Source organism: Pezoporus flaviventris, unplaced genomic scaffold (assembly GCF_033815535.1).
Source record: "Pezoporus flaviventris isolate CSIRO_AGI_PZ_B2104156 unplaced genomic scaffold, CSIRO_AGI_Pfla_v1 ptg000012l, whole genome shotgun sequence".
NCBI lineage: Eukaryota > Metazoa > Chordata > Aves > Psittaciformes > Psittacidae > Pezoporus > Pezoporus flaviventris.
In genome coordinates this window covers 314,601-341,856 of record NW_026892560.1, presented here as the reverse complement: position 1 = coordinate 341,856, position 27,256 = coordinate 314,601, and the positions used below count along the sequence as shown (strand labels likewise).

General features: G+C 41.9%; 1 protein-coding gene across 3 annotated transcripts; it reads right to left on the bottom strand.

Moving 5' to 3' along the window:
• Positions 1 to 497: 497 nt before the first annotated feature.
• Positions 498 to 27,174, bottom strand: BUB1B (BUB1 mitotic checkpoint serine/threonine kinase B). Of its 3 annotated transcripts, none has more exons than XM_061450960.1 (23): positions 27,109 to 27,174; positions 26,578 to 26,731; positions 24,992 to 25,051; positions 24,623 to 24,767; positions 23,624 to 23,820; positions 23,353 to 23,531; positions 23,054 to 23,247; positions 21,087 to 21,181; positions 17,617 to 17,843; positions 16,654 to 16,766; positions 15,204 to 15,301; positions 14,863 to 14,915; positions 14,129 to 14,213; positions 13,322 to 13,424; positions 12,366 to 12,652; positions 11,292 to 11,482; positions 8,982 to 9,131; positions 8,705 to 8,817; positions 8,270 to 8,431; positions 7,465 to 7,607; positions 5,324 to 5,495; positions 5,081 to 5,187; positions 498 to 1,044 (listed from the first exon to the last, which is right to left on the bottom strand). In XM_061450960.1, the coding sequence occupies exons 2-23, from the start codon at positions 26,718 to 26,720 to the stop codon at positions 852 to 854; spliced, it is 3,210 nt and encodes a 1,069-aa protein (XP_061306944.1). In that variant the 5' UTR covers positions 26,721 to 26,731; positions 27,109 to 27,174; the 3' UTR covers positions 498 to 851. The 3 variants fall into 3 exon arrangements, with proteins under 3 accessions (XP_061306944.1, XP_061306946.1, XP_061306945.1); XM_061450962.1 differs by having other exon boundaries at positions 8,982 to 9,128; XM_061450961.1 differs by having other exon boundaries at positions 26,578 to 26,728.
• Positions 27,175 to 27,256: the final 82 nt, after the last annotated feature.

The window sequence follows — 27,256 nt, the reverse complement described above, 5'->3', positions numbered from 1 at the left end:
CCCTTACAGTAAAGAACTTCTTCATCAGATCCAATCTAAACTTCCCCTGTTTAAGTTTGAACCCATTACCCCTTGTCCTATCACTACAGTCCCTAATGAAGAGTCCATCCCCATAATAATACAGTGCCTAAAAGGTTAACACAAAGATCTATCCACAAAACCTGCAAACAGATTTGGAGTTGAGATCTCTGAAAGATGCTCAATCTAGTCAGGAAGGGCAGCTTGTGCAAAAGTAAATGGAATACTTGCACTGAGAAGCAAATACTTCACCATGCATCCTTTTCACTCATGACAATCTACTTTCTATCATCCACAAAGGCATATTCCAAGTAGAATCACTCAAGCTGTCTTCAAGTGTCCAGGAAGTCCTGTGTGGTTTGGAAAGCAGCCACCAAATTTGTATCCAGCAGCCACAATGAATTCCCAGTCAGGCAGAAGCACTCCAGCACAGACATTAAAACTTCAAGACCAACTCACAAGAACATTTAATATGACAGTTACTATTACAATACAACTTTATTTATAAAACCACTAATTAAAAGACCAACTAAATGTAGGCAAAGACATTTCAGAGACTGGGGTGTGAACAGGTATTAAACACATTCTTAAACTATACAGAAAGGGGAGGGGGCAGTTGTGAAACCAGTTCTCTGGCAAACTGGTCAGACATGGACCAGTTCACGTAGCAGGCTTAGGAGCTTATCTGTGCACTAATGCAACGTCAACAGTCTTTAGCATGTCCAATGTGACTGAAGCTTTGCAGAGCCAGCTACAATCACTGCTCATGCTTGGAAGAAAATAAATAAGAAGTTAACAACAAATTCCTCTCTAACACAAAATGGATTTGACCTCTAGGAAATCCCAGGAAGTTCTCCAAGAGTTTCTCCCAATTCAGCTAAGGATTCACAAAGTCGTCCTTGGAAGCTGCTGTCAAACATGTTGCTTATTTCCTCTCTTAATGCCTTCAGCAGAGGCACTGTGGACTTACCATCTGCATTTACAATTCTTCCCAAAAGTTTACTCCAGAAATCACTCTCAAAAGTCCTGAAACAAACAGAGCAGTGAAACAGAATGACACATGTCAAGGTTCCCATTTATATTCAGCACTAAACACCCTGGGAGAAGGAAGGCTGAAATAATAATTTCACTCACAGGAGTAAATGTAAAGGAAAGCCAGGAATGTGTTGGTAAGTTTATACATGTAGGCCCCTTTCTCTTTCTCCAGTAGGATTCTGGAGAGTAACCACGTGGGCTGTGCCACAGGGATATCAAAACCAGTGTTTTTGGTTGCCTCTTCTAGTGTACCTGACCATTATCATTTCCATACTTTACATTAAAAGGAGTCATCAAGAGCACTCCTTGAGCCAACAAAGTTGGCAGACTCCTTTCCTGAATAAGGCATAGAGGTACCTCTTACTTCCCCATTTGCAAGCTAAGTTCATAGGTCAATATTAAAGGACAGCTGCGAGAGAAAACAAGAAAGAAAAGGGGTTTACAGCCAGTTTTACTGTCTCTATTCCCTGCCTTCCATCTGCCAGAGCTCTCACAGAGATAACATTTCAAAGGCAATTAACAGTAATAAATCCCCTCTCCCATATACCCACACACCAGGAATAAAAAAGTTAAGTGACTCATTACAGTATGAAAAGCATCAGAAAAGTGGTATCAGAGCTAACCCTTTGTTCTTCAGTCTCACACTGAAGTCCATAGACCACACTGCTGCTGACTACTGAAGCGCTTTCCTCCCTCAAGCTAGGAGTCACAGTGGCTTTTGAAGAAGTTATCTGCCTCTGCTGTGTGACTCAGACACAGCCACTCAGTGAGCCACACTCTCAGAAGGAATCTGGCCTGGACTATTAAACTCTTATGTTTTAAAAAATGATGAAGTCATATAGAACCTAACCAAGAAACTAAGAGTATACAGGACTTGAGGCCATTTTCCTCGTGGACTTAGACAAGGTAGAGGCATAACAGAGGAGGTTAAATGTTGGTAAAGATGTTTTAGGAGTTATGAACAACAAAAAGAGTCCTAAAAATTCGAACACAGCTTCTAGATAGTACCTCACATAAGCCTCCACAGATGAAGTTGCCCAAAATACTATAGCAAAAATAAAACCACTTTTGGAGCTGAAAAACCTCCAAATGCTTTCTTTAATAATGGCAACATGCTAAAACCTCCTCCCTTGAAAAACAGGGTGTCATCCTTACAGTAATACTTAAAAACGAAAAGAGAAACTTCATCATAATTCACATTCTGCCTTTCCAGGAGTACTTACTACAGTGTGTAAGTGCTTGCATTCATTCAATCAGTGGGTTCTGCTTTACTGAGTGCCTTTAGAAGAACTATTTTGTGCTTTGCCTTGCAATTTCCACTGTTTTGGTATTCTGTTGAACTGGTGGTAAAAGTAGTGGCTCTACCAGTCGTTCTTCCATCTTTAAATGTGCTTAATGCTTGCAAATAATTAAGGCTCTTTTTTAAAGCTTTCTTAACATAAGGTGGTGGTGGTTGTTACATTTGACACCAGTCAGCCTTCTAGCAAGAAGCCTTCTTTCTACCTGCTGCTGCCTAAACTCTCATACCATTCTTTTAAGAGAGTTATCTCTCCAGTGCAACCCTCAACAAACAGAAACCAGCTCCTAAAGAAACAGAAAATACCCCCAAACCACTTTACAAGTCACTTGGAGAGCACTTTGAGCAGAAGGGATATTAGTAACATGGGCTTTACAAAGAAAAGTAGAATTACTAAAAGCAACAGGAAAGAGTCCTGTGTCTTTATGAGTGTTGCAAGTGTCAGTCTATAGAAAGGATAAAGCACAAGAGTATTATCCATCAGCTGACTCTTCTCACAGGGAAGTGCTTCATCGTGCAGCCCCTTTGGGGGATGAAGATTCCTGCAGTAGGGAACTTGCTTGTCAGAGACTGAGAGTTTATTGAAAGCCTCAAATTGACTGGAGGAAATGTAATTTAATAAGAGCCAGACACACTGAAAGATCTGTGTGTGAAGGGAAAAAAGATTCAGGGCAGATGCCTTACTCTCACATAAAGAAATGCCCCATTTACACTGATATAATACTTCAGTACAACGTGTAATTAAAGCACCTGTACAAGCAGGTCTTGGGCTTCTTGACACTGAAAAAGAACTACAGAAGATGAATATTAAGCCTATCATGCCTTCAGAAGTGAAGAAGATGACAGGATGGAAAATGGAAATTCCTTATTTGTACTCTCAACGCCAAAGCAAAATTACACACTGAGGTACTGGAGAAGGCAATAAGCCCTTAGAGCCTGGCTGCAGCCACACAGAACCCATGCCCAGGCTCTGCTTTCTTCCTCCTTAGGCTCCCAAAGCCCTTCCCAGGTCTTACTCCCCTTTCTACCCAAGTCTTGGTTCAATCCAGCACCCCCAGCTTGGATTAGAATTCTTTTCCAACTGACCCCTGCCCTATCCTTCCAAACTCGGACTTACTATACATGCTACTCAGCTCCTCCTGCTTCAGTTATCCAGGCTATTTTTCCCATATCCACATCCTGATCAGGTCCCCAACACCCTGTTCCTACCTTCTCAATTCAGGCCCTGCGTGGCTTGATCTGCAGCAGCTCAGTATAATCATTTGTAGAATTAAATTAATATTTAAAGTAAAAGGCAACTCTTACCAGAAACCTGCCCCTCTATCCCAAATATCATTAACATCAGATCATGTTCTGATGGAAATTAATAAACAGGAGTCTTATTTTTCAGTGCAGGGCAGATTTACATAGCTAAGAGATATAGAATGCTAGTTTATCTGTCAATAGAGAACAAAGGCCTTTCAAAGTACCTTTCAAAGAGTCACCTACTACCATGACCCATTAGTCTCCATCAATGATTTAGTTTCCCTTTCTTTAGTATTTCTAAAACAAAAGCGGCATAAAATACATATTTACTGCCAACCTGTAAGTCACTGATATTCATCTCTTCAGAGAACAACCCCCCTTGGTGAGTTTGTTCTTCACAGTTTAGTCCTGTAAGTTGATTGGAAGCAAAACCAAAAGCTACCAGGTACAGTACAGCACATGTAGTTAGTACACAGCAGAAGCCTACTAGAGCCTTGTAACTACGGTTGTAGTAGAAAAATATATGGCCAGTAAAGAAGAAAGCATTTTTCCCCTGTGCACAGTTTAAGATGAGATGTTTCTTCAAAGGTTGAATGCAACAAACTAGGAGGTGGAAGCAGTGCAGGTTGGTGGGGAACCAGACAACCCCCTGACTGTAGGTTTTCTTCAAGCAATGGTTATAGACGTACATCCACACAGTGAGTGCGGCTGATATACTACGATATGTGAATATACCTAAATGCAGACATGCATCAAGTAGCTTCTGGAATGTAGAGAGTGTTCTGGAAAATCCTTATGAAACCTTAAGGCAGAAAATTCTGCAGGATGTGACTAACAAAATGAACAAGTGTTTTCATCTAAGAACAAAGGTGAGACGAAGGCAGAGGAGCCTTAGAGAGGAAACATGTGGCTAAGAGAGAGCAGCAGAAATTAATACCCAAGGATAAAGAGCAGCTTCCAAAAAGAAGTTTCTTGCACATGCATCTTAAATTATACAAGTATTTAAATTATTTTTCTTCTTGTGCACGTATGCTGCTTCTGCAAGTGTTACAGACTGAACCATAGCATCAGCCTTGGTAGCCCTTCAATATAGCTTAGACTGAAAAAAGCAGGAACACAAAGTAATCTGCATTTCTAAAGCAACATGCTCATGTAATTTTTTCCTCCTCACCATCCACCCACTTAGAAACTTCTCCAAGCTTGGTCTAACAAGTGAAACCAGACTAGAGCAGTCTGGTCTGAAAGGATAGAAAAAGCAAAGTGGTATTACCTAGATTGTTAGGCCAGAGTCAGCTTAAAATTGTCTCCTACACAGCACTAAAGCTACTATACAAGGAACACATCCATTAGCTTCAAATTTTCACTCCCCACAAAACTAATGCTTTTGGTAACAACAGCAGTAAGTTGAGAGTTCTGAGCTTTGTAAAGGAAGTGAAAGAAGTTAGAAGTCTCTTTACAAGCAGCCTCCTCTGATAAAGGACTTACTTTGATATATTTTGGCTGATTTTCCAGATGGAATCCTCTTGATAGACCTGGATATGATCCCCAAACAACATCAAATGGACTATATCTGCAATGGCAACCAAGTCTACCTGCAATCACAACAAACATTATTCAATATTTACTGATCAGAGCTTTCCACAGCACTTGCAAAATGTAACTTCAGAAAATAAGAGATCTTGTAAAGGAAACACAGAAACTAAGATGTCCTGCTAAATACAGACTCACCTGGTATAGAGAAGGACATTTTGCCAGAAGCTGTTGTCCATGAGGAGTCTGGGATATGGGAAAGCTGCGGGGCAAGCTTACTCTAGACTGCAATCTCAAATCCAGACTGTGAGAGAAATCCACTATCTTCAGAGCTCTCATCATCTCTTCATTAGCAAATGGATCACAGATCCTGAGCAGAGGGAGCAAATGAAGCATAAGACAACCTAACAAAGTTTATGAAATGAAATGTGAGTGTAGTGCAGGTGAGGCGTAGCCATGTCAATGCTCCCCTCTGATGGTTAGGTTAAGAACTACTGCTGAAGGGACTACCCCTGGAGGAGGAAGAACCAGGTGGCAACCTGAAGCTTAGACATCATACCATACCAGTATCTCTGTCGTGGTTTAAGTGCAGTCAGTAACTCAGATCCATGCAGCCCACTCGCTCACTGCCCCCCTTCCTCCTCCCCTGCTCCCAGAGGGATGGGGAGGAGAATCAAAAGCATGTAACCCCCACGGGTTGAGATAAGAGCAGTCCAGTAACTAAGGTATAACACAAACCACTGCTACCACCACCAATAATAATAATGATAAGGGAAATAACGAGGGGAAAGAATACAATACCACCCGTTGATACCCAGCCCGACCAAGTAGTGAACTAGCCCTTCCGAGTAACTCTCAGTTACATCCTGGGCATGATGTGCTGTGGTATGGAATACCTCTTTGGCTAGCTTGGGTCAGGTGTCCTGTCTCTGCTTCCTCCCAGCTTCCCTCCTCCCTGGCAGGGCACGAGACTCACAAAGTCCTTGGTCAGACTAAACATTTGAGCAGTAACTAAAACCATTGGCGTGATCAGCCCTGTTCCCAGGCTGAAAGTCAAAACACAGAACTGCACCAGCTACTAAGAATGAGAAAAACGACTGCTACTGCTGAACCCAGGACACAGAGTAAGCAATGGGGAAGCATTAAAAGGTTAAGGATGATGCTGTTTTGATATGTCAGTTATCCAAAACTTAGTTGGTAGAACAGAATAGCAGAACTTCAGCATCTCTCCCTCTCCTTCAAGATCTCAATACCTATACAAGAAAGAACTATGCTTCTTAATACTTTTATAAACATTCCTTAGTCCCCAACTCTAAGGACAAACAGGAAGGGCAGTGAGGAGTATCTGTATGGTACTGTACGATCTGTATGATGACAGTGCACTGCACTTACACTGTGCACTTCTCCCAGGATAGTTTATGCATTATCCTCCCTTTTTGCAGTTTAGTTTGGTTTGTATTCACCACAGAGAAATCCAGCAGGAAGTATCCAAGCCCATCAGCCACTGTTAAATCAGCAGCTTCCAAAAGAGGACCCTGAGGGCTGTGCAAGACAGTCCACTGGGGCATGGGAGGAAAGTATTAGAACTTCAGTATACATGTGTGTAATTTATAAATTAATTATATATAGTATATGTATTTCATATATATAATATATTGTATAAATAAAATACATTATAAGTAGAATATATTTGCTATACCTTTAGATGACTGTAATTTCAAGTTAATAGCTATTTTTAATCTATTAGTGAAGGCTACGAACAATGAATTTCTTCTAATGGAATTCTATCTGAATCATTAGACATCAAACGTTCCTGTCTTCCCACGCTCAGTTCACAGATCCCATTCCAAGGGATATGTGACTTTGATAACATACTATGAGAAACTGATTGGAGAAGAAAGCTAGATCTGTGCATCACGTTACAAGCTGGGCTGTAGTGGAGGGTGAGCAATGTGCTGAAGAGAGTGCCTGGATATTCCAGTCCCACCCGCCTTTTGTCTTCTAATCTCCTGGGTTTTGGCTACATAAAACCAGAAGGGAAGTTATTTACCAACATCCAGTACATTGCTAAAGCAGAGGCTTGAGAACACATGCAATAGCAAAACCACTTTCTTAGTATAAATTTTCCAACATCATTGTATACTATTTCCACAGAAGCAAACAAGAAAGGTTAATTCCGAAGCAAAGTGTTTTCACTGTCTTCAGGACACACTGTAGCCTAAAAACCCCTGGACTGCAATACCAGTTCCCCAGCTAAAGAGAAGCCACAAAAGCACAAGAGCATCAAGTAGCCAAAGCGAGTATTATATTTCCTCTCACATTCAGCCAAAGAGACAAACCTGTCTCCTAGAAAGAACACATCTGGATTCAGATCTCCATGGACAATCTCTGCGTTGTGGAGCTTCTCTACCACACCAAAAAGATTATAAACAACCAGTAGGATAACTTCCTCTGTGATGGTCTTAGAGCCACGGATAACATCCTGAAAGGAAGGAATAAACATGTCTTTATTATGCCTTAGATGAAATATTTATAGCTCACCTTTTTTCCTCTTACTCATCTGTACAGAGATGACAGTCCTACCCCAAATTCAGTATAATCAGGTTTTGCCTATGATCAACCCAGCCAGAATTAGAAGCAGAATGAGCTCTTAGGAAACACTATTATTCAGAAGTGGACAAAAGATCAAGAGGAGACTGAAATCACTATTTAATTTGTATGCTACATATATGCAACAACTCAAAATATCCTTGCTTTATTTAAAATGTAAGACACTACAACCTTACTATAGCAGACTATAGTAAGTCACTGATTAATGCCAAGTTAAACGAAAGTTTTAGGTGCAACCACTGTTGTGGAATAACGTGGTTCTTGGCTCAGGTTATCACTCATGAATAAAAAAAAAACGTGAAAAATTGGTTCAGGTTTGTCTCTGAAGCACAGGATCCATGAAGGAGAAACTAGTTCCAACTAAGGCTGTAATGGACACTCCCAACTTGTGTATAGATAAAGCACAAGCCAGAGCATCTAGACTGCAGGATTAAATCCATCTTCAGCAATAAGCATAATGACAAACAACTCACTAATGGTACCTATGCAAGAATTCACATCATCTACACCTGCGCTTTCTTTGGCTCCACTGACCCCAAGTGTGAAGCGATTGATATCCCTGTGCAAAACAGCACAGCCATCCTGGAACAGGTAACAGCAGCAGTTCTCACTGAAGTTCTGGTCAAAGTCAGCATTCAAACGCTCCTGTAACTGAAGGGTGATAAAAAAATCCCAAGGTATGGGCTGAGAATACACCTAGAAGAAGGCACAGAAGAAGAACATTTATTTTTGGAATAAAACAAAAATTGCTCATCTTCATATTCTTTTTTTTCTCCTCACTTTACTAAAGATGACACTTTCCACAGACAGATTTTTTTGATCTATACGAACAATGAGAAAGAGGACTTGAAGTAACAAGTTTCATGCATGGAATTCAGAAATTAAGACAAAACCTACTACATTTTACTTTCTATTGGCTGGATAGATTTTAACATTTCACACTCCTTGCGTAACACCATCATGTGTTACCTTTATTGCAAATCCCTTTGCATCCAACTGGGGAATGTTAGCTGGAATGGCAAAAAACATCTTGTTTTCTTCCTTGGTCCAATATTCCCACTTGATGCAGTATGTGTCATTCCCTGTTATGAAAGTTTACATTCATGAGCTGTCACAGCAGAAACAAGTACCCAGGATGCTCAAGTTATTCCTCATCTATACCACATAAAATGAGTGAGGATGAAGTATATTCCAAAGCAAGCAGAACACAAATAGATCCCCTGCACTGTGGTTCTGCCATACCCACCTAGCTCAACATCTTTCTCAAGCTCCATGACAGGCAGAGGGCCAGTCTTCAGATGGAAATAGGGAGAAGCAGTCAGTGATTCTGGCATAGGATCTAAAAGCTTCTTACGCTGTTCAGTGCTCCACAGGATCTGAGTTACATCATCACCTACTAAAGACAAGTGAATAGAAAGATGAGCTGAAACCAGGTGTTGAGTCTCTGTGGTGATTTTATCTGTCAAGAAAAAATAACTTAAGTATTGGAACCTTTCTATCTGCATACTGATTTACTGCATCACCTTCCAGCAAGTCAATTCATCTCTTCCCAATAGCTTCTTGTTCTGTGAAATGAACATAATGCTCATCTCTGGAATAACCTTACAGACCATCTCCTCCGAGGTCTCAATGGCTCTACTCTGGTGTCATGCAAGATGCTATCTTTCACAAGAGAAAGCTCTGATTTCTATTAGGCAAGTCTGCTCAGCCATGGCAGAATTCAAACTCATTTGGCAAATGAACACTCTTATGTCCAGAGTGATCAGTGTGTGATTTTTAAATGAAGGGATTTATTAAAACTTACTCCTTTCAATACAGCAGGGAATTTACATTAGAAAAGGAAAACAAAGTAGGGTTCCAACTCTACTGCTCACTGAAATAACAAGAATCTAATGGCTTTTACCTCCTGGAAGACACATAAAATAATTACATGTAGATCTGGGTTTATCTTTCTGCATAAGAGCCAGAACAGAGAAAATCCTTCAGTAGGAGAGTTCATCTGTACAAGGTGGCCAGAAAGGTGTTGCTCTCAAATGAGGAGGCAGAGTAAACCACAGCAGAACTAGATGGCTTCTACTGCCCTCCTCTCCCAAAGACTATGTATGACCAGTAACAGGTGAAAGCATTTCAAGCTTTTCTAGTACAAAGGTGAGAATCAGTGTCATTACCTACTCCTTTATTTATTTGAAAAGCATTGCAAGTAAGATATTGCTCGGGAAGTAATTCCATGAAAGTATATCCAGAAAACACTGTAGATTAAAGGCTAAGTAGGTGTTCCAATAATTTATAATCCCAAACCTTGGAAATTAATGGCTTATTGTACAGGAATACACTGACAGACATCTGAAGTCATTTTCCTGCTCTATGCAGCATTAAGGAGTCCTCAGTAGAATCACTTCCTCCAGGCTGAGAACTGCAGTTCAAGGGAGTTGTGCAGAAAGCAAGTTATTAAAAAAGCAACAGGAATGATCAAAAGTTTAAGAAAAGACCAATAAAACATCTGAAGAAATGCCTTTTCCTGAAAAGAATCTGTAAAGATTCTTCATTTTGCTCTAAAGATTAGAGCATACGATAAAGAAAATGAGTGTAAGATCTATCCAAAGTACTTCAGCTGTATCAGTGACACCACTCTTCTCCTAATCAAATTTTCATTCCAGGTCTCAAGCATGCTTCATCAGATGCACAATTCTAATAAAAATATCATAGTTTACAGCAAAGTTAAGAATGCAAATGTAAAGCCAAACATGTAACTTTCACTGTAAGTTCTGTAAATTCATATTCACCTCTTTCAGTGTGGCACTTACCAGGAGAGCACACAGTGTGATTACAGAGAAACCAATCAAGACAAAACAAAGCTGTCTTAGAAGTTCACTGATGTCCACTCATAGAATTGTTTAGGTTTAAAAAGACCTGTAAGATCATAGTGTTCAACCATAAACCCAGCACTGCCAAGGCCACCACTAAACCATGTCCCCAAAAGCCACATCCACATCTTTTAATAACTCCCCCAGGGATGGTGACTCCGCCACTGCTCTGGGCAGCCTCTTCCAGTGCTTGACAGCACTTTTGAGGAAGAAACTGTTCTTAATCCCCTGTCTAAACCTCTCCTGGTGCAGCTTGAGGCCATCCCCTCTTGTCCTGTCCCTTGGTTCTTTGGGAGAAGAGACCAAGCCCACCTCACTGGATCCTCCTGACAGGCAGTTGTAGAGAGCAACAAGGTCCCCCCTGAGCCTTCTCTTCTCCAGCCCAACTTTTTTACTTCAGAATTCAACCTCATTACACCTACACCCCCCCTGCTTGAATACCTTAAGGAACTTCTCCATCACCTTAATATTGACATCTTTTGGGTGTAATTTTTCTATGTAAATATTTCATAACTTTTGCTCACTGTACACCTCACTGCTGCTCTGACAATAGAGACACAAGCTTAGTCACAAGTCAAAGTAACAGGAAATACACAGAAAGTAGAGCAGAACATACTAAAAAAAGAAAAGCACCACAGTTTAGCAACAGATGCAAGTCCTTTGTTGTGAGTTCAACTCAGTTTCATACTAACCACTAGTGTTTTCACTGATCCCTCCAGAATCAGCAGCCGTTTCAGCAGGCAAGCTGTGTGCAAGTTCCAGTTTCTGAGGGATATGCAGGTATTTCATAGTAGATATTTGTGTAACAGAGGAAAGAGATGATCCTGAGGAGACAGAACCACCTGACGAGCGAGTATCTTCCAGGCTTGCTTCCATGATTGGGCTGTAAATGAAGGCAAGTTAGTTAGATTTGCAGAAGATACAATGTCCAGACAACACCAGCCTCATGATTCTGAAAGGATACAGTGCACCCCATGACTCCTTTTTAGCACAAAGTCCTTTCCTATCTGAGTGGAAAACCAATAGTTACGTCAGAGCTCCATATGAGCTGACTGTTTACACTCAGAATCTTAGTCTACAGACGAATTTTATCTTCTCTCCCATTAAATACGACTGCTACAACAACAGAAATACTGTTAACTTACTCCGCTGCCAAAATTCAGACCTGCAGTGCTTTTAAAGCAGTGGAGAGTTGAGGGGGAAATAACTTTGCTCTTTCTTTCCAATCATAATCAGGAAACTTACCAAGTAAGCAAACACCTTCAGCATGGCCTATGTGTGCACATACCAAGAGCTAGCAAATCAAACTGTTCTAAATTGAGAAAATCCCACCCAATGGAAGCTGTTTTCTTTACAGTAAGAAACAGGAGGTTGCTTGACAGGTTTTTTCCTTCTCTGTAGAAGTTAAGCCACAATCACCAGATGCATTTTACATACTAAAATAATTACAGCAGCACACAGGTAGAAAAGGAACGGTTGAGTCTGCTTTTAATCTCTGGTTCCAAAGATAGAATGTGTTCATTACTTTCTTTGCAATTTATTTGGTAGGAAAAGCATGGAGTTAAGTCCTGCAGCAGTAATACTGGAAAGCCAAGTAGGCTTTTATTGCCTCTTAAATCCGCTTGAGGCAAAACGGACCCTGAGCTAGAGAAATGACTGTCTTCAGTACATCTTGATCTCTTCTGGAAATTGTTTCTTCAACCACAGAATAGTAAAAGCACAACCAAAGACAGGAAAAGGGCTTAAGATACTTGGCTATTACTTACCTCAGTTTATTTACACACAGAGCTTCACTGTACACTCCCTCACACCCCATCGTTTCTGGATTCGGGGGTGTGCTCTTAGCTGCGGGACAGTTTTCCTTCAGGGCACTCTGGGAGAAACCAGGATCTGGAATTCTCTGAGCTCCCACCCCATGGAAGGGTGTTGAAGCCAGATGGGCAGCCCTAACAAAGTCACACGTGTCCTCCGGGTTGGCACAAATGGTTTGGTGCTTGTAGGAACCTGTCACAATTGCATCTTCAGCCAAAGGTTCAATTCCATTCAGCTCATCCTGAAAGAAAGCAGAAAGACAGTGAAAACGTTTTCTGTCAAATCTTCCTTCCATTTAAAAGTTGAACAATTCTCTCCCCTTTCTTCCACCCCAGCACCTTTCAACATGGATCTGACACTCAGCCTTCACAGACTCTACTTCCATTGCTCATTAAAACTGAGTTATTAAACCCTCACTGTAATTGCACATTTTTTCCCCAACTAGAAAGAGTAGCTTTGTTACCCTCTAGAGCACTGCAGAGCTGCTATGAACTGCTAAAAGCTACTTAGTATTGGACACTGCAGAAGTCAGTTCCATTACAAGCTCATTATTAGAATCATAGAACATACAGAATTACAGAATCAACAAGGTTCAAAAGACCTTTATGACCAAGACCAGCCATTAAAGTATTAACTAAAAGGCTGGGCATCAAAGACACACAGAACATGTAAAGCAGAACGATACACAATTGGTGTACTGGCCACCTTAAACCCTAATAAGACCGTGAAGCTTCCAGCATAACCTGAACATCAGCCACTTCAAGTACTGCCATGCCAGACAGAAGTTGCACATCCTTGCTTGTGACACACCATGTCAGTCCAGCCAATCTCACTCAGTTCAACAGTAGAAGATTGCATGCTGGTTTTCTCTGCGACAGGAAAATTGCTATAGGAGAAACTGTTTCCTTACACAGGCTTCTGGCGACACGTTTTCATTTGCAGGTAGAGAATTGAAAGGTTTCTGAACAGCGAGAGGGCGCCGGGCACTTTTCTGTGCATGATCTACTGAACAACTAAGATAAAGTTACAGTCCATTAAATACTGATAGGAGAAGGTTCTGATCTTCAACAGAGGTTCTCAAGATTTAAGTCTACCAACAGTTTCAGTCTATCACTTTCTGCTACAGAACTACTGGTAATGTGCAATGCATACAGCTCTCTGGAATGAAGAGTGCACATAGAATCATAGAATAGTCAGGGTTGGAAAGGACCTTAAGATCATCCAGTTCCAACCCCCCTGCCATGGGCAGGGACACCTCCCACTAAACCATGGCACCCAAGGCCTCGTCCAACCTGGTCGTGAGCACTGCCAGGGATGGAGCATTCACAACCTCCCTGGGCAACCCATTCCAGTGCCTCACCACCCTCACAGGAAAGAATTTCCTCCTGAGATCCAATCTAAACTTCCCCTGTTTCAGTTTGAACCCGTTACCCTTGTCCTATCACGCCAGTCCCTAATGAAGAGTCCCTCCCCAGCATCCCTATAGGCCCCCAGCAGCTTAAATAGTTTTAAGTGGGAAGAAACAACAGGAAAGTATTTCCTCATCATGGACTTAGCAAGCAGAGTAATGAAGTAAAGCAATAAACAAAAAAGCCACCCCACATCGATATAAGAAACTGCACAGTATTTCAGCTGCCACACAAAGGGGTTTGATACTTCAGTTCCCCTCCCTTTGAAATCTGAATAATTGAAACTTGAAATAATTGAATAATTCTACCTTATATTCTGATTCGCCAAAGTAGAGGATTCATCAAATATGGTGAAGAACGCAGAAGGATCCTGTGGGGGAAGGAAACCAACATCTGTAAAGGAAAACCAAGAGGCTCTATTTAATCACAGAATCATAAAATGAGAGAATTAAGGAATAGTTGCTGAATTGACATTAAAAAAGCTGGGTTTTGTCGTGCCAATGAACAGGGGCTATGTGACGTGCTACACAACGTGCTCTCTCTTCCTAAAAAACCACCCTTCCCTTTCATGTGGCTGGGCATACATCAAGAGGCTGGATAACCTCTGTCAACAGCAACAGTAGTCAAGTAAGGCTAAAAGCAAAACTTCTTCAGCACACAACCTTCCCAAGAGAACTGAACATGTAATTTCTGATTGTACTCCTCCACCAAATCTTCAGAGGTAAAAAGAAGACTTAAGATAATACCCAGCTTAATGTTGAACTCTTTTACAGATTTCAGCAATTCTGCATATATTCAAATGTGAAGAAATCTCTCCAGTTACTAAAAAAAACCTCTTCCACTTCAAAGTCCTTGCAGAGTGACCTCAGATGCTCAGTCTTTTGCCAGATACAGTTAAATGCACCACTAGCACATTCTCAATTTCGTTCTTCTAATCCACCTTGACTTTTGGGTTTTGTTTGTTCCAATCTTGCTGTTCATATGAAAGAGCAACTCCTTTAACATGGCCTTCTCTTTAATGGTAAAGAATGTAAACATTTACCCTCGGAACAAGATGGTTTCTGGAGCTGAGCATCTTCAGAGACCTGGAATTCACTGTGAAAGAGACACAAAGTTGCTGCTTGTATTTCATACACCTTCATGAAACATAAGTAAATTTGGTAAAAAGGCAAGGCAATCTGACACCGATACTTGGAAGAAGTTAAGATCCTTCACACAAATAATAGAGAAACGCATAAAGACAGATTACTGATCCTGGTTACAGGCTGATGCTGAGGGGTATATTCCATTCTGCCTACAGAAATGGCCTGCTTGTGATCCATGTTACTCATAACTACTCATAACCACTAATTCTCATTGCTGGCAAAGAAAATCCTGTATTACCTTTGCGACTGAGGCTGTTGCTCCCCAACTTCTGTTGCGCTGGAAGAAGTAAAACCTTGCGGTGCCAAAGGAGGTGAAGCTTCAGTTGCCTCTGGTGGCTGTAGAAACAAAACTGTATTTTGGTTCCAGCGTGATGGATCCCAAGCCATGCAACAAGTTTCCAAGAACATTGTAATAACTCTGTGTAGGTTGTTAAAGCCTTGGTGATCTTCAGCCATTGGTTTTTTTTGTACTTTCTTTACTTACATGAAAGAAAAGTCAGTTCTTCTGCTTAGTGTAGTTAAAACACATAATTTTTCTCTTTGCCATATAAAACTCTCATAGGAGACTTTAGTTATACTGCAACTAAGACATATGCAAGCAGTTACATAACTTGTATTAAATTCATGCTCTGTATTTCACTACTTAAAATGTTTTCTACTAAGGCATTGTTTTGGAAGTGGGGAAGGAAGAGAAAGATAGAAGGAGAACATGCTTTATTAGCCCAACTGATGAAGCTGGGGACAAGGAAAAGCTTTAAATAATTAACTTTCACTTGTTATTTGCAAGCTGTAAGAAAACTGTTGTTGCACAAGCTGGGAGGGGACACAGCTTGGACAGCTGAGCCCAAGTAACCAAAGGAATATTCCACACTGTACTACATCATGCTCAGCAATAAAATCCATAGGAAGGGGAGAATGTTCAGAATTACAGCACTGGGCTTCCCAAGTAACCACTACCCATGATGAAGACTTGCTTTTTTTTCCCCTCCCAGAAATGGCTGAACATGGCTGCAGTGGGAAGTAGACAATGAACTTCTTATTCTGCTTTGCTTGCATGCACAGCTTTTGGTTTATCTATTGACCTGTCCTCATCTCAATGCATGAGTTTTCTCACTTTTACCCTTCCAGTTCTCTCCCCCATCCCACTGAGGGGTAGTGAGCAAGTGGCTGGGTGATGCTTAATTGCCTGCTGGGGTTACCCCACACCACTTTACAACCCTTCACTTCTCGCCTTAGTTCCAGCTTTTCTCCAGTCTTCTTTTGCAATACAAATTCTCTATATTAAAGGAGGCCACCCATGAAGAGAACTGAAGAAAGAGCAATTTGCCCTTAAGTACTTGGCATAACTTTACGACCAAAATTCAGAACTTTACACCTTAGCATAAGGGATCTTGTCCAGTTGCTAAATAACTCAACAATACTTGTAAAGTAACAGTGCAAAACTGAAAGCCTTTGATATACGTTCCTATAGTGAAAGGAAAGGGCCTGGGGACAAGGGGGGGACAAGTAAAGAATTAATTTCCTGAGCATTCATTTACTAGGTGGTGTATGTATACAGCACACTGAAGCATCCTTTCAAAAGTTTAACAAGTGTGAGCCAAACAGAACTGTATCCAATATTATTCCTCCTTCCGTACTTTTACTTAAGAGTAGCTATTTGGAAAAGAACAATTAAATGAAGGCAATACCTGTTCACAAGGTTGCTGCTGCTCATCACCTTCTTTCTTCTTTAATTTCTTCTCCAGCTCCTCAATTTTCCTTTGTATTTTATCCATCTCCTGTGCTATGGCCTGCATCTCCTCTGTGGAAGAAAAGTTTATATGGCACAACACATTTCACATGCCATCTGTGTCTAAAGCCTAAATTACATTTAGAGGTGCTAAACCCTCCCGTTTCTTTCCCCGTTTCCCATTTACATGTAAAGCTGTCAGACATGTTACACCTCGGAGTTAAATAACTGCCCCAGGAAAAAGAGAAAGAAAAGCAGCTGCAGTAACAGACAGTCTTACCATAGAAGTCAGTCAGAGAAACTCTCCAAGCCTCAATTTGGAGTTTTAGAAAGCAGCATTCTTTACTGCAGCTCTGGGCACACGAATCATCTCACAAAGGTGAGCACACCCCTTACTTGCTCACAGGAGCCACATATTTAGCATACTCATGTATGTTCATAGATTTTCCCAAGAACTAATTATAATATTTGCATTCTAATTATGCATGCACTTCCTTGCTGAGGGAGGGTCTCTGGTGGTCACCAACAGTCTTCCTCACTGTGTTTACTGAATGACCTCAGTGCTTGTGCACGCTCACAAGGTCCTAGTGCTAAGTTAGCAGTTGGTATTTCCTGGCTTCTGTTCTGTTTCAGCCTTACTCCAAGCTGGGTGCCACTGCTATCCTGAAGGCAGACATCCTAGATCTTATCTACTGTCTCTTTTGTTCTTATCAGACCCATGGTGTTCCTTCCCCACCAGCCGAACATTCCTTTCTCTCTACAGTTTGCTGTATTCTACTATGTTAGTTTAAAAAGACACACACACACTATTGTTGGTTTAAACCTACAATTTAAGCCTACAACATCTTTATGCTGGTAGCAATAAATACAACTTGATGATTCCATCACAGAAAGTTTTATGTCATCCCATTCCAAAGCACACCTTCGGCTTTCTCTTTGGCTTTCTTTCTGTAGATTTCAGCTCTGATCTCCTCCAAAGAAAACTCTTCAACTCCAGCATAAACTTTATCTTTACAGTACATCATCATCTCTTTCTTCTCTTGAGTATCCTGCTGATAGTTTTGTACTCGCTGCAGTGGATCCTCCTCTTTCTCAGGTTTGCGAGCACTTAAAACCCGATTTATGCTGGGTTCAATTCTGCAGGGAGTCCTGAAAACACACAGTTATTATCACTGTGAGACAGAAAAGCAAGCATAGGAGAGAACACAGCTAATCTCAGAAGCTAATTGCAGGATAGTGGCAGTAGTCAAGGCCAGGTTGGACACAGCGGCTTGGAGCAAGCTGCTCTAGTGGAAGGTGCCCCTGCCCATGGCAGGGGGTTGGAACTGGAGGAGCTTTAAGTTTTCTTCCAACACAAACCATTACATGATTCTATGATTCTCTGACTTAAAAGAATGAAGATCTTGGACTAGATTAAGCCTGGCATTTTAGGTTAAAGGAAAAAAAAAAAAAAAAAGAAGAGAAGACTTAAGATGCAATAAGGGGGGGAATTTGCTCAACCAGAATGTTTTATATCCTGAGCAACAGAAATTAAGTACCCCATTGCAAAAGCCCATCATTGTACAGTGGAAGGAATCGTTAACTGTCAACTCCTTAGCTTGGAAGGGCTTTCAAAAGTGCTACAGCCAATTTCAGGAGAGAGGAACCAGAATTTGTAGTTTTATACATATCAGTAATCCAGATGGCTCCGCCAATTATCTGTACCTTCATGAAAGATGATCTAAATAACTGACCTTAAAAATACGCGCTAAATGTGGTTTGGGTAAATAATTCAGAAGAAAACACAGTGCACAGTTCCAAGACATCTGGTTTGTTTTGCATGTGAAGGGACTCACAACCCTAAATTATTGGGGAGGTTACGAGGCTAATGGGTGGGTATATTTTAAAGCTTTTCTTGTGTGAGTGGTGGTTTATTACCAAGATCATTCCAGAGTCCTACCCAAATCTGAGGACAACTGACAGCATGATTTGCATCATGTTTACAGCTTCAATTCAACACTTTCATATTTGATTTGGTGACCATGGGGCATAGTGAGGAAATGCAATCAAAGGCAGAAAAATGAGCTGCTTTTAAACTTCTAGCTGCATGGATAAAACTACATGGAAACTCTCTGCTCAAGTTGCTTCCAGCTAATTTAGAATGATGCTCACAGTTCCCACCCACTCCTTCCTTTTCCCTGGTATAAGGGTGCTGCCTTCTGTAAGTAATAACTTTTCATCTGAGAGACCAGCATGTCAAGAGATTCAATTCTATGGCATCACTGACTTTCAGGAGTAAGAAAGTGTTATAGCTTAGACAGAAACTTCTTTTGCATATTCTTAAACTCTATTATAGCATGTTCTTGGCCAGGGCTGTTCTGCAGTCCACATGCAGCATACAAAACCCACAGGAAAAATTCATGCTGTTAGCTACCTTGCACTGTTCTTTGATTAGATACAATGCAGAGCCCTGAAAGCTGGCTGTAACAACAAGCATTCTTTTCCATTTCTGTCTTAAGAAGAATCTGTGTATTTTACAGCCATCAGCAGCCACAGAAAAAGGGGAGCAGCTTTGCAAAACAACGTTTTTTTTCACCTGCTGTAACACAGAGCATCTCCTGGGATTTATCCGCATTTCAGCGAGCACTGCACTAGCAGGAAGGGAATTTCAGGCAAACCAGCAAACTTGTCCATGACCTAAGCAACACTGTTGTCATGGAAACCTGGAGAGCTTGTTTCAGACTAAAACTCTGGATAGATGCGAGTGCAAAAGTACAAGAAAACAGCAGCAAGCCTCTCTCACTTTGAGGCTGCTTTCATAGCAAACAGCATCCTAAGAGAGGTAACTGTGTTTTCATGTAAACATACTGAGTTAAGCTATTAAAATAATTAGCATATATAAATACGATACAGGCTTCTACATAATGAGCAGCAATAGTGAAATCATAGAATAGTTAGGGTTGGACAGGACCTTAAGATCATCCAGTTCCAACCCCCTGCCATGGGCAGGGAAACCTCACTCTAAACCATGGCACCCAAGGCTCTGTCCAACCTGGCCTTGAACACTGCCAGGGATGGAGCATTCACAACCTCCCTGGGCAACCCATTCCAGTGCCTCAGCACCCTCACAGGAAAGAATTTCTTTCTTATATCCAGTCTAAATTTCCCCTGTTTCAGTTTGAACCCGTTACCCCTTGTCCTATCATGCCAGTCCCTAATGAAGAGTCCCTCCCCAGCATCCCTATAGCCCCCCCCTTCAGACACTGGAAGGCTGTTATGAGGTTTCCACGCAGCCTTCTCTTCTCTAGGCTGAACAGCCCCAACTTTCTCAGCCTGTATTCCTGTTCATCGAGGAGCAGGAATAAAAAATTATGGCATCTGCAGCTGTTAGCAGTCTGAATAATACTGTAGCAATTCAGAAGTCAGTGTGGAAAACCAAAGTAGTTAATAAAAGGCCTAAATCTAGTTGACACCACATCTATGCTATAAGATTTTCCTAGCAAAGATACGTCAAAAAGTAGCTGAAAAAGTCATATCCCTAATTAATTAAGCTACTTCAACAGCAACATGAAGTATATGCACCTGTGCTGGCAAAGAAGCACTTCTGCTGGCAGAGTTTATGCTGTTCATGAACATGGCTAAACCACACCACACACACACACACAAAAATAAAACATAATAGAATCACAGAGTCACAAAAGGGTTTGGCTCAGAAGGGATCTTAAAGCTCACGCAGTTCCAACCCCCTGCCACAGACAGGGACCCCTTCCACTGGAGCAGCTTGCTCCAAGCCCCTGTGTCCAACCTGGCCTTGAACACTGCCAGGGATGGGGCAGCCACAGCTTCTCTGGGCACCCTGTGCCAGCGCCTCAGCACCCTCCCAGGGAAGAGCTTCTGCCTAAGAGCTCATCTCAGTCTCCCCTCGGGCAGGTTAAAACCATTCCTCTTGTCCTGTCCCTACAGGCCCTTGTCCAAAGCCCCTCTCCAAGTTTCCTGCAGCCCCTTCAGGTACTGGAGCTGCTCTCAGGTCTCCCCTTCAGGAGCCTTCTCCAGGCTGACCCAGCCCAGCTCCAGAGCAGAGCTGCTCCAGCCCTCGCACCATCTCCATGGCCTCCTCTGGACTCGCTCCAACAGCTCCACCAATCTCTTGTGCTTTTACACTAGAGCTGGACACAGGACTTCAGGAGGGGACTCCCCAGAGCGCAGCCAGGTCATCGGCAGCTTCCCATGTTCTTATGCATCCCCTACTGAAGCCTCTGTCATCTGCTAAAGCACAAAGCTTCCAGGTTGACAGATCTTTAAGTTCTTGCAGATTTAGAGGCTTAACTACTTGGCAAAATGAGTCAGAAGTTTTCAAGGCAGCTTTGATAATCTCAAACGCAATCCCCATTGCAAACTGAAGCAAAGACTCACATGGCTTGTAGCTGAGCTGACTCTTCCACATATGGGGTGAAACTGGGCAGTGGGTAGGACACTTCTGGACCAGAATTCACACTGCTGCGAGGACGCTGAGGAAGGAAAAGTTAATGTTAACAGCTTAAAGATTGATCTTTAGACTCTACATTCCTCTATACTCTGAATCTCCCTTTTCCCAGGCTTTGGCTCATGCGTAGGTTTTGTTAGTTAAACACATTAGACCTGATAAGACTTTTCCAAGGTTAATTCTGCTGATACAGAAACAGTTACAGACCATCAGCTGAACACTAGCACCTGAAGTAGCAAGACACAGGTCTCCTGCATGTCCTCATCAGTACCTAGCTGCTGTTTCTGAGCGAATGCTTGTCAACCTGAGAATCTTGGTTGCTCCTCGTCTGTTTTCCTGGTGTAGTACTCACTTTTCAGCCAAGACTGCCCCAGTTCTGCTGGCAACCAAGAACCTCTAGACTTCTGAATCTCCCTCTCAAGAGGCTTTTCCAGCATCACAAAACCTCCCTAACTTCTGTGGTCCATTATTTGAGAAGACAGATGGAATTCAGTCTGAGAACATGCTGCTCTCACCTGGCTATTCCCCTAGACTCTTAAGCAGAAATTACATGCTAAGAATATTTCACAAACTGACTTTTCTCCATCAGTTTTCAAACTGTTCCCTTTTACTGCCAGTGTGAAGATGGCCAAGTGAAGCCTCTTCTCTCTGTGCAGCTTTCAGTATCTCAAAGCATTCAGAAAAGGTTATTCTTTGACTGTAACAGAAGCCGGAATGAGCACCACGCCTCAGTGAAGGGGCATTGAACATCCTCAGCTCTCCGCTAATTACAGACCTATTTTATTTTTAATTAAAATCTATTAAATTGCATTAAAGGGGAAATGGAGACAACTCTAAGGGCAGACATCAAAAGCATATGGAAGAATTGGAAGACCAGAATGAACGTGTTAAGCAGTTCAACAAAGCAGCTGATAATTCCTCCTCATTCTTCTCACCTAAACTAAACCTGTGACTTTCTGAACTTTCCCATTCACTTCATCAATATGCTTTGGATCTGGTAGTAACTATTCCTGGAGTTTCCATGAATTCCAAGCCATCTGCCTTCTTCCCTTCATCCTAGTTTTTGTTTCTAAGCTTCACTTACAACAACTTCTATATTCAGCAGTCTTAAAACATTTTTCATCATCCAATTAGTTTCTATTCTTCTCCTCTAATCTACAAAGAACAGGGGAACACTGGGGTTTATCTAAGAGCCTAGGAAACAGGTGATTTTATAGGATTCATCTCCTTCAGATAACATCTTTGACAACTTCACTGGAACAGTTTAAACACCTCTAGCACAGCTGCTTCTTTTTGTGTCTCCAGCACTAGCTTGAACCATTGAAAACTGCTTTCTGTCACCCTACTGTCAGGATAAATATTCCATTGATACAGTAGTTCTCCAGTTCCTTTGATCTCCACTCTTCTGTTTTGCTTGCATGCACTTCAAAACAGAGATACAGAATGCTGTACCTGCCTTATTTTCATATGAAGAGGCAACAAGTTCTTCCTTTAGGTTGTATTTTAGATACAAATTTAACTCTTCCTTCTTCCGGAATTAACTAACGGCTGGCTTCTCTCCCTTTCTTTCACTAATGTTTTCCCTCTTATATTTATTTCTTATCTTCCCTCCAGACATGCAGACCATCTCCACCAACTATTAGTTGGTTAGCAAGAATTATAATTTCTTGATTTAACAACCCTAGAGAGGTTTTTAAACTTACTCCAGCAAGATCAGCTTGCTGAGCTTCAACAGGTTACACATAGCCAGAGACTCTTCAGGGAAAAGCTAGGAAGACCTGCACATCCAAATAGACACAAACCCCAGGCAAAGGAGAAAGATGATAACTTTTATCTCAGGGACCAGAAGTCATCAGCTTACACTTTATTTTTGCCAGTCCACTTGGAGACTCCTTACCCTGCCAGAGTTCCAAGGTCCTGCACTCAATTCGTTCTCCTTGGCCCTTGGTGCTGGAGGGGCTGTCCATGGCTGAGGTGTCAGAACAGGAATCTCAGGTCCAGAAGCTGAATTTTCATCAAACACAGCAAAACCTGGATTGCTGGAAAGCTGCTGAGAAGCTGGAGTCTGGAAGTTTCTGTTTTGGTTTGTGGCTATAAGCAAAAAGATTTATGCAAATTAACTATCACACTCAAATGCAAATCCCACAAAGAGATGCAACTCTCCCAATAATATGTTGCTTCAGCAACTGAATATACCTCTAAGTGCATCTCCTACACGGCTGATTGGGGCTCTCACATTTTTCTTCCCCCTGCCTTTTAGATCTGCCAGGGAGGTTCTCTGAGGTTCTGCAGCTCCCAGGAGTCCTGTCTCTTCTTCATCAGGAGCTTCCTCAAGGCCAAGTAGGGTTTGACGAGAAACACGGGTCTGAAACTGCCTGAGAACATATTGGACAAGTCAGCATCAGCTTCACTGCTCCAGGAAGCCATGGAAGCATGTAAAACTTCTTCCTTTTAGCTCCAAGCTTACCTGTGATGGGACTGGAGCCTCTCCAAAGGCTCAGCCTTGCGCTGAAGGCCTTCCTGCAGTATCAGATCTGCTTTCTTAAAGCTTCCTCTAGCCTCCAGTACTTCTGCCCACGTGATGTAGAGTAGCGCCAGTGTTGTGCCAATTTCCTGGCTGTGGAGGTAACTGTACAGATCCAAGGGCTCATTACAGTAATTTCCCTGAAACAAGTGAAGTATTTCAGTAATTGGAGGACTGGAAGGGATTCCAATTTCAATACAAGTCTTACAGGAGGTCAGGACATACACAGCACATAAGGCTAAGGAAAAGTATTCAATAGAAGAACAGTACCAAGAAAAAACTCTGACTGTCTGTATGCCTATATCAGTGTTATCACCAATCCATTAATTTTAGCCTATATAGCTGAAGTCAGTAATTTCTTTTTTATCTGATACAATTCTATGATTGAACACTATCATGTTAGTATTCCTAATAGTTATTTTAGCTTTAGACAAAGTACAACATATTTCTTAGCCGTTTAGGAAATGGAAAATGAGCTCAGTAATCTAAACCCGGAGAAAAGCTGCTTTAAGACAAGAACAACAAAAACTATAGCAATGGAGAAACAGGGCAAGACCAGATCACACTCAGCTTGGTTTTGCTTAAACCCAGGATGTGGATACAAAACAGAAGTTAAAATACCTGGTAGGACAGATACAGCATCTAAAACGGATCTTTAATAACTTTTATCCTTAAATAACCAAGATCTACTCATTCATACTAGCGTTCCAAAACAGAATTTGTGGAGTTTCCATCTGTCCAAACTGAATAGCCCCAAAAAGGACTGAATATCATATTGAAAATAAGAAGTGGAATTCAGGAGTAGACAACATTTACAGATGCTTCTTATATTTAACTACTTGGTACAATATATACTTTGTTGTTACAAAAACCAGCTTAACTGTGTACACACGACATAATACCAAGACAAAGCAGCACCCAAAATATTAACAAAACACTTACAAACTTGAGCCACAGGTTAAGGTAACGGAGATCTTTGTAATATTGTTTCTGTTCATTTAGAGCTTTCACTGCCCTTTCCAGTAATGCAGGCAGATTGCTCTCCTTTCCACCCTGGGGGAAGGTTTGCTCTGTCCACTTGATATACCTACAGATGGGATATATAAATAGGAAGTCAGTTCTGAGTAAGACACAAGGCTTCTCTTTCCGTGTAACACATGGAGATTTAGAAAACAATGGGGCACAGTATTGAAACACACCATAAAAAACCTGTTGTAAAATCTTATCTTATTAAACTAGACTATTTTCCCCAACCTTTTACAAGGATATCTGACCTTTCTATTCTTTCTTCTGAAACAAAAGGGAACTCACCGGTCCCAGACATCCAGTGGATCATCTCCAGAGTAAAATCGGATTTCGGATTCAAACTCCCTAGAAAACAAAAACATGAAACCAATAAATACAGGTGTATAAATGCAGAGACTTTTAATACACTGCAAGCTAAAACCTTCACTCTCACTTACACCACTTTGCAGGTGTATTAAAAGAAAGGCCAAGTTAGCATATATTTAGACTTGAGCTTTCACTGACACTGGAATAATGAAAAAAATAGTTAAAAAAAACCCACACTTTTTCACCCTTCTTCAAAATGAAAGCACTGGGAAATGTATCATTATTTAATAATAACAGATATGCAGCTTTCCAAAGGTTATTCCCAAGAATATTTACTATCACAAAGCTTATATGGTCTCCCTTGACAGAATGTTCTGTTATGGAGTGTTAGTAGTAGACAGATATATTGTGAAAGTTAATTTTTGCATGAAGCATCTCTCATTTAAGTATAGAAGGAGGTTGGAACACACACACAGATGGATGGAAAAGCCTGATGATAGACAACTATAGAACTGTACCAGAGAACACAGTGAAAACACATTTAAGTGGCCAGATTGGCAGCCATCATCTTGTCTCATTCTTCAAATCCTGTGCATCATTCCATCCCTAAAGTATGACGACTTCACCCTCAGGAAGCACATTAAGACAGAAAACCACCTTGCAGTTGGAGTTAGATAAGAACAGTAGTTTGTGTTTAGCATTGGCTCGGAATTGATCCTGTAGAACTCCCCAGTTCTTTCTTACTGGAAAGCTCTGCTCAATCATCACACCTCACAAACATGAATCAAGTTGGACAAACCCTCTTGCAAATCCCTATACAATAATAATTCCATGGCTTTCCATGAAAAATACATCCAGATGCAGCTGACAAACGTTCACAGACACTGCTGACTTTGCAGGAAATCACCCACATGGTTCAGCATGACAAGCACCAGTACTTCCAATTCTGACAACATAGTACAGACAGACACAACTATGCAGACTCTTCACAAGTCAGCTTGGCCTTCACAGGGCATGCACATTGGAGCACCAGCCAATACAACTGTAACTGAATAGCTTTACGACACAGATGTCCCCTGAAGTCATACAGTTGTATCCATACAATACCGTGTGCAAGACAGACCAGACCCAAGCTGACTTTGCTCATTCAGCCTTTGCAATGCAGACAACACAGAGATAACCGTGTTGTGTCTGCATTCTGATAGTAGGAAATAATTACCTCCTAAAAATCACTCTGCTGCCATAGAATACTATAGAAAAGACAAAAAAAAACACTCTCCTCCTTGTAAACTTTAAGTATTTTAGTTAATGAGTACATTTAAATGTACGCAAATGAATCTCCCTAGTGTTTGGTGTTTGAATGCAGTTACAAACATACAAATAGTAGTCTACTGTATAACACCCACAGCATTAGTCCTAAAGACCTGGAGTGTAATAGCACAGACTATCCTCAGTTCATTTATGCTTTTCTTAATGCCTACGATATCAATAGTTAAATAAGACATATAAAACAGGAAGAGGAGGCAGGAAGAGAAGAGGAAAGGTGTCAAAAGACGTCAGCTCACTGTTTTTTGAGCTGAACAGCAGTGTGGCTGGAGGTCTCCTGCTGAGCCAGGGCTTCCTGCAAGGTGGACATGACCCGGCCCTGCCGCAGGGGCTGCACGTTCTCCTTGCTGAGCTCCCACTCATCGCTGCAGTCCTGTGACATGACGGCCTCTGCTTTAAGGACAGAAACGGCACAGAACTGAGTCATTAGTAGGGTACTAAACCGAGCTCCGGCAGAGCTGGTTTGATTAGCCCATCCGCCGCACTCCCTCTCTGCGGCCAGCAGCACACCGGTCAGGTCCCCAGCCTTCAGAGGCAACTGGGAACACATAACTCCCCTCCACGGGAACTACACGAAACAAGAGCTAAGCACTTCCTCACCCCCAGGAACCTCGGGCAGGTGATGTTAGCAGCAAAGGCTACTAAGATTAAACCGTTTCCCCCCCCACCTGCGTGCTCCCTTCCCTCCCCGAGGCTACCGCCCCCTCAGAGGCCGGCGAGGGCCGCCCCGGCAGCAGCGTAAACCGAGCCAAGCCCCTCGGGCTCCTCACCTACGAGCAGTTGCAGCGGGCTGGGAGCACGGGAAGGTCTCGACCCTGCGCTGAGGCGATGCCCGGCGGGGATGAGGAGCGCGGCGGAGACTTTCCCCAGCCCCGTGCAGGCTGCCCGTTAGCACCGAGGGAGGAGAAGCCGCTCGCT

Excerpts from the sequence above, each read along its gene's own strand:
- BUB1B (XM_061450960.1), bottom strand. The coding sequence starts at position 26,720 with ATGTCACAGGACTGCAGCGATGAGTGGGAGCTCAGCAAGGAGAACGTG. Across the intron at positions 25,052-26,577 it reads GCTGTTCAGCTCAAAAAACA|GGAGTTTGAATCCGAAATCC; the intron begins GTGAGCTGACGT and ends TTTGTTTTCTAG. Across the intron at positions 5,188-5,323 it reads AATGTCCTTCTCTATACCAG|GTAGACTTGGTTGCCATTGC; the intron begins GTGAGTCTGTAT and ends TTGTGATTGCAG.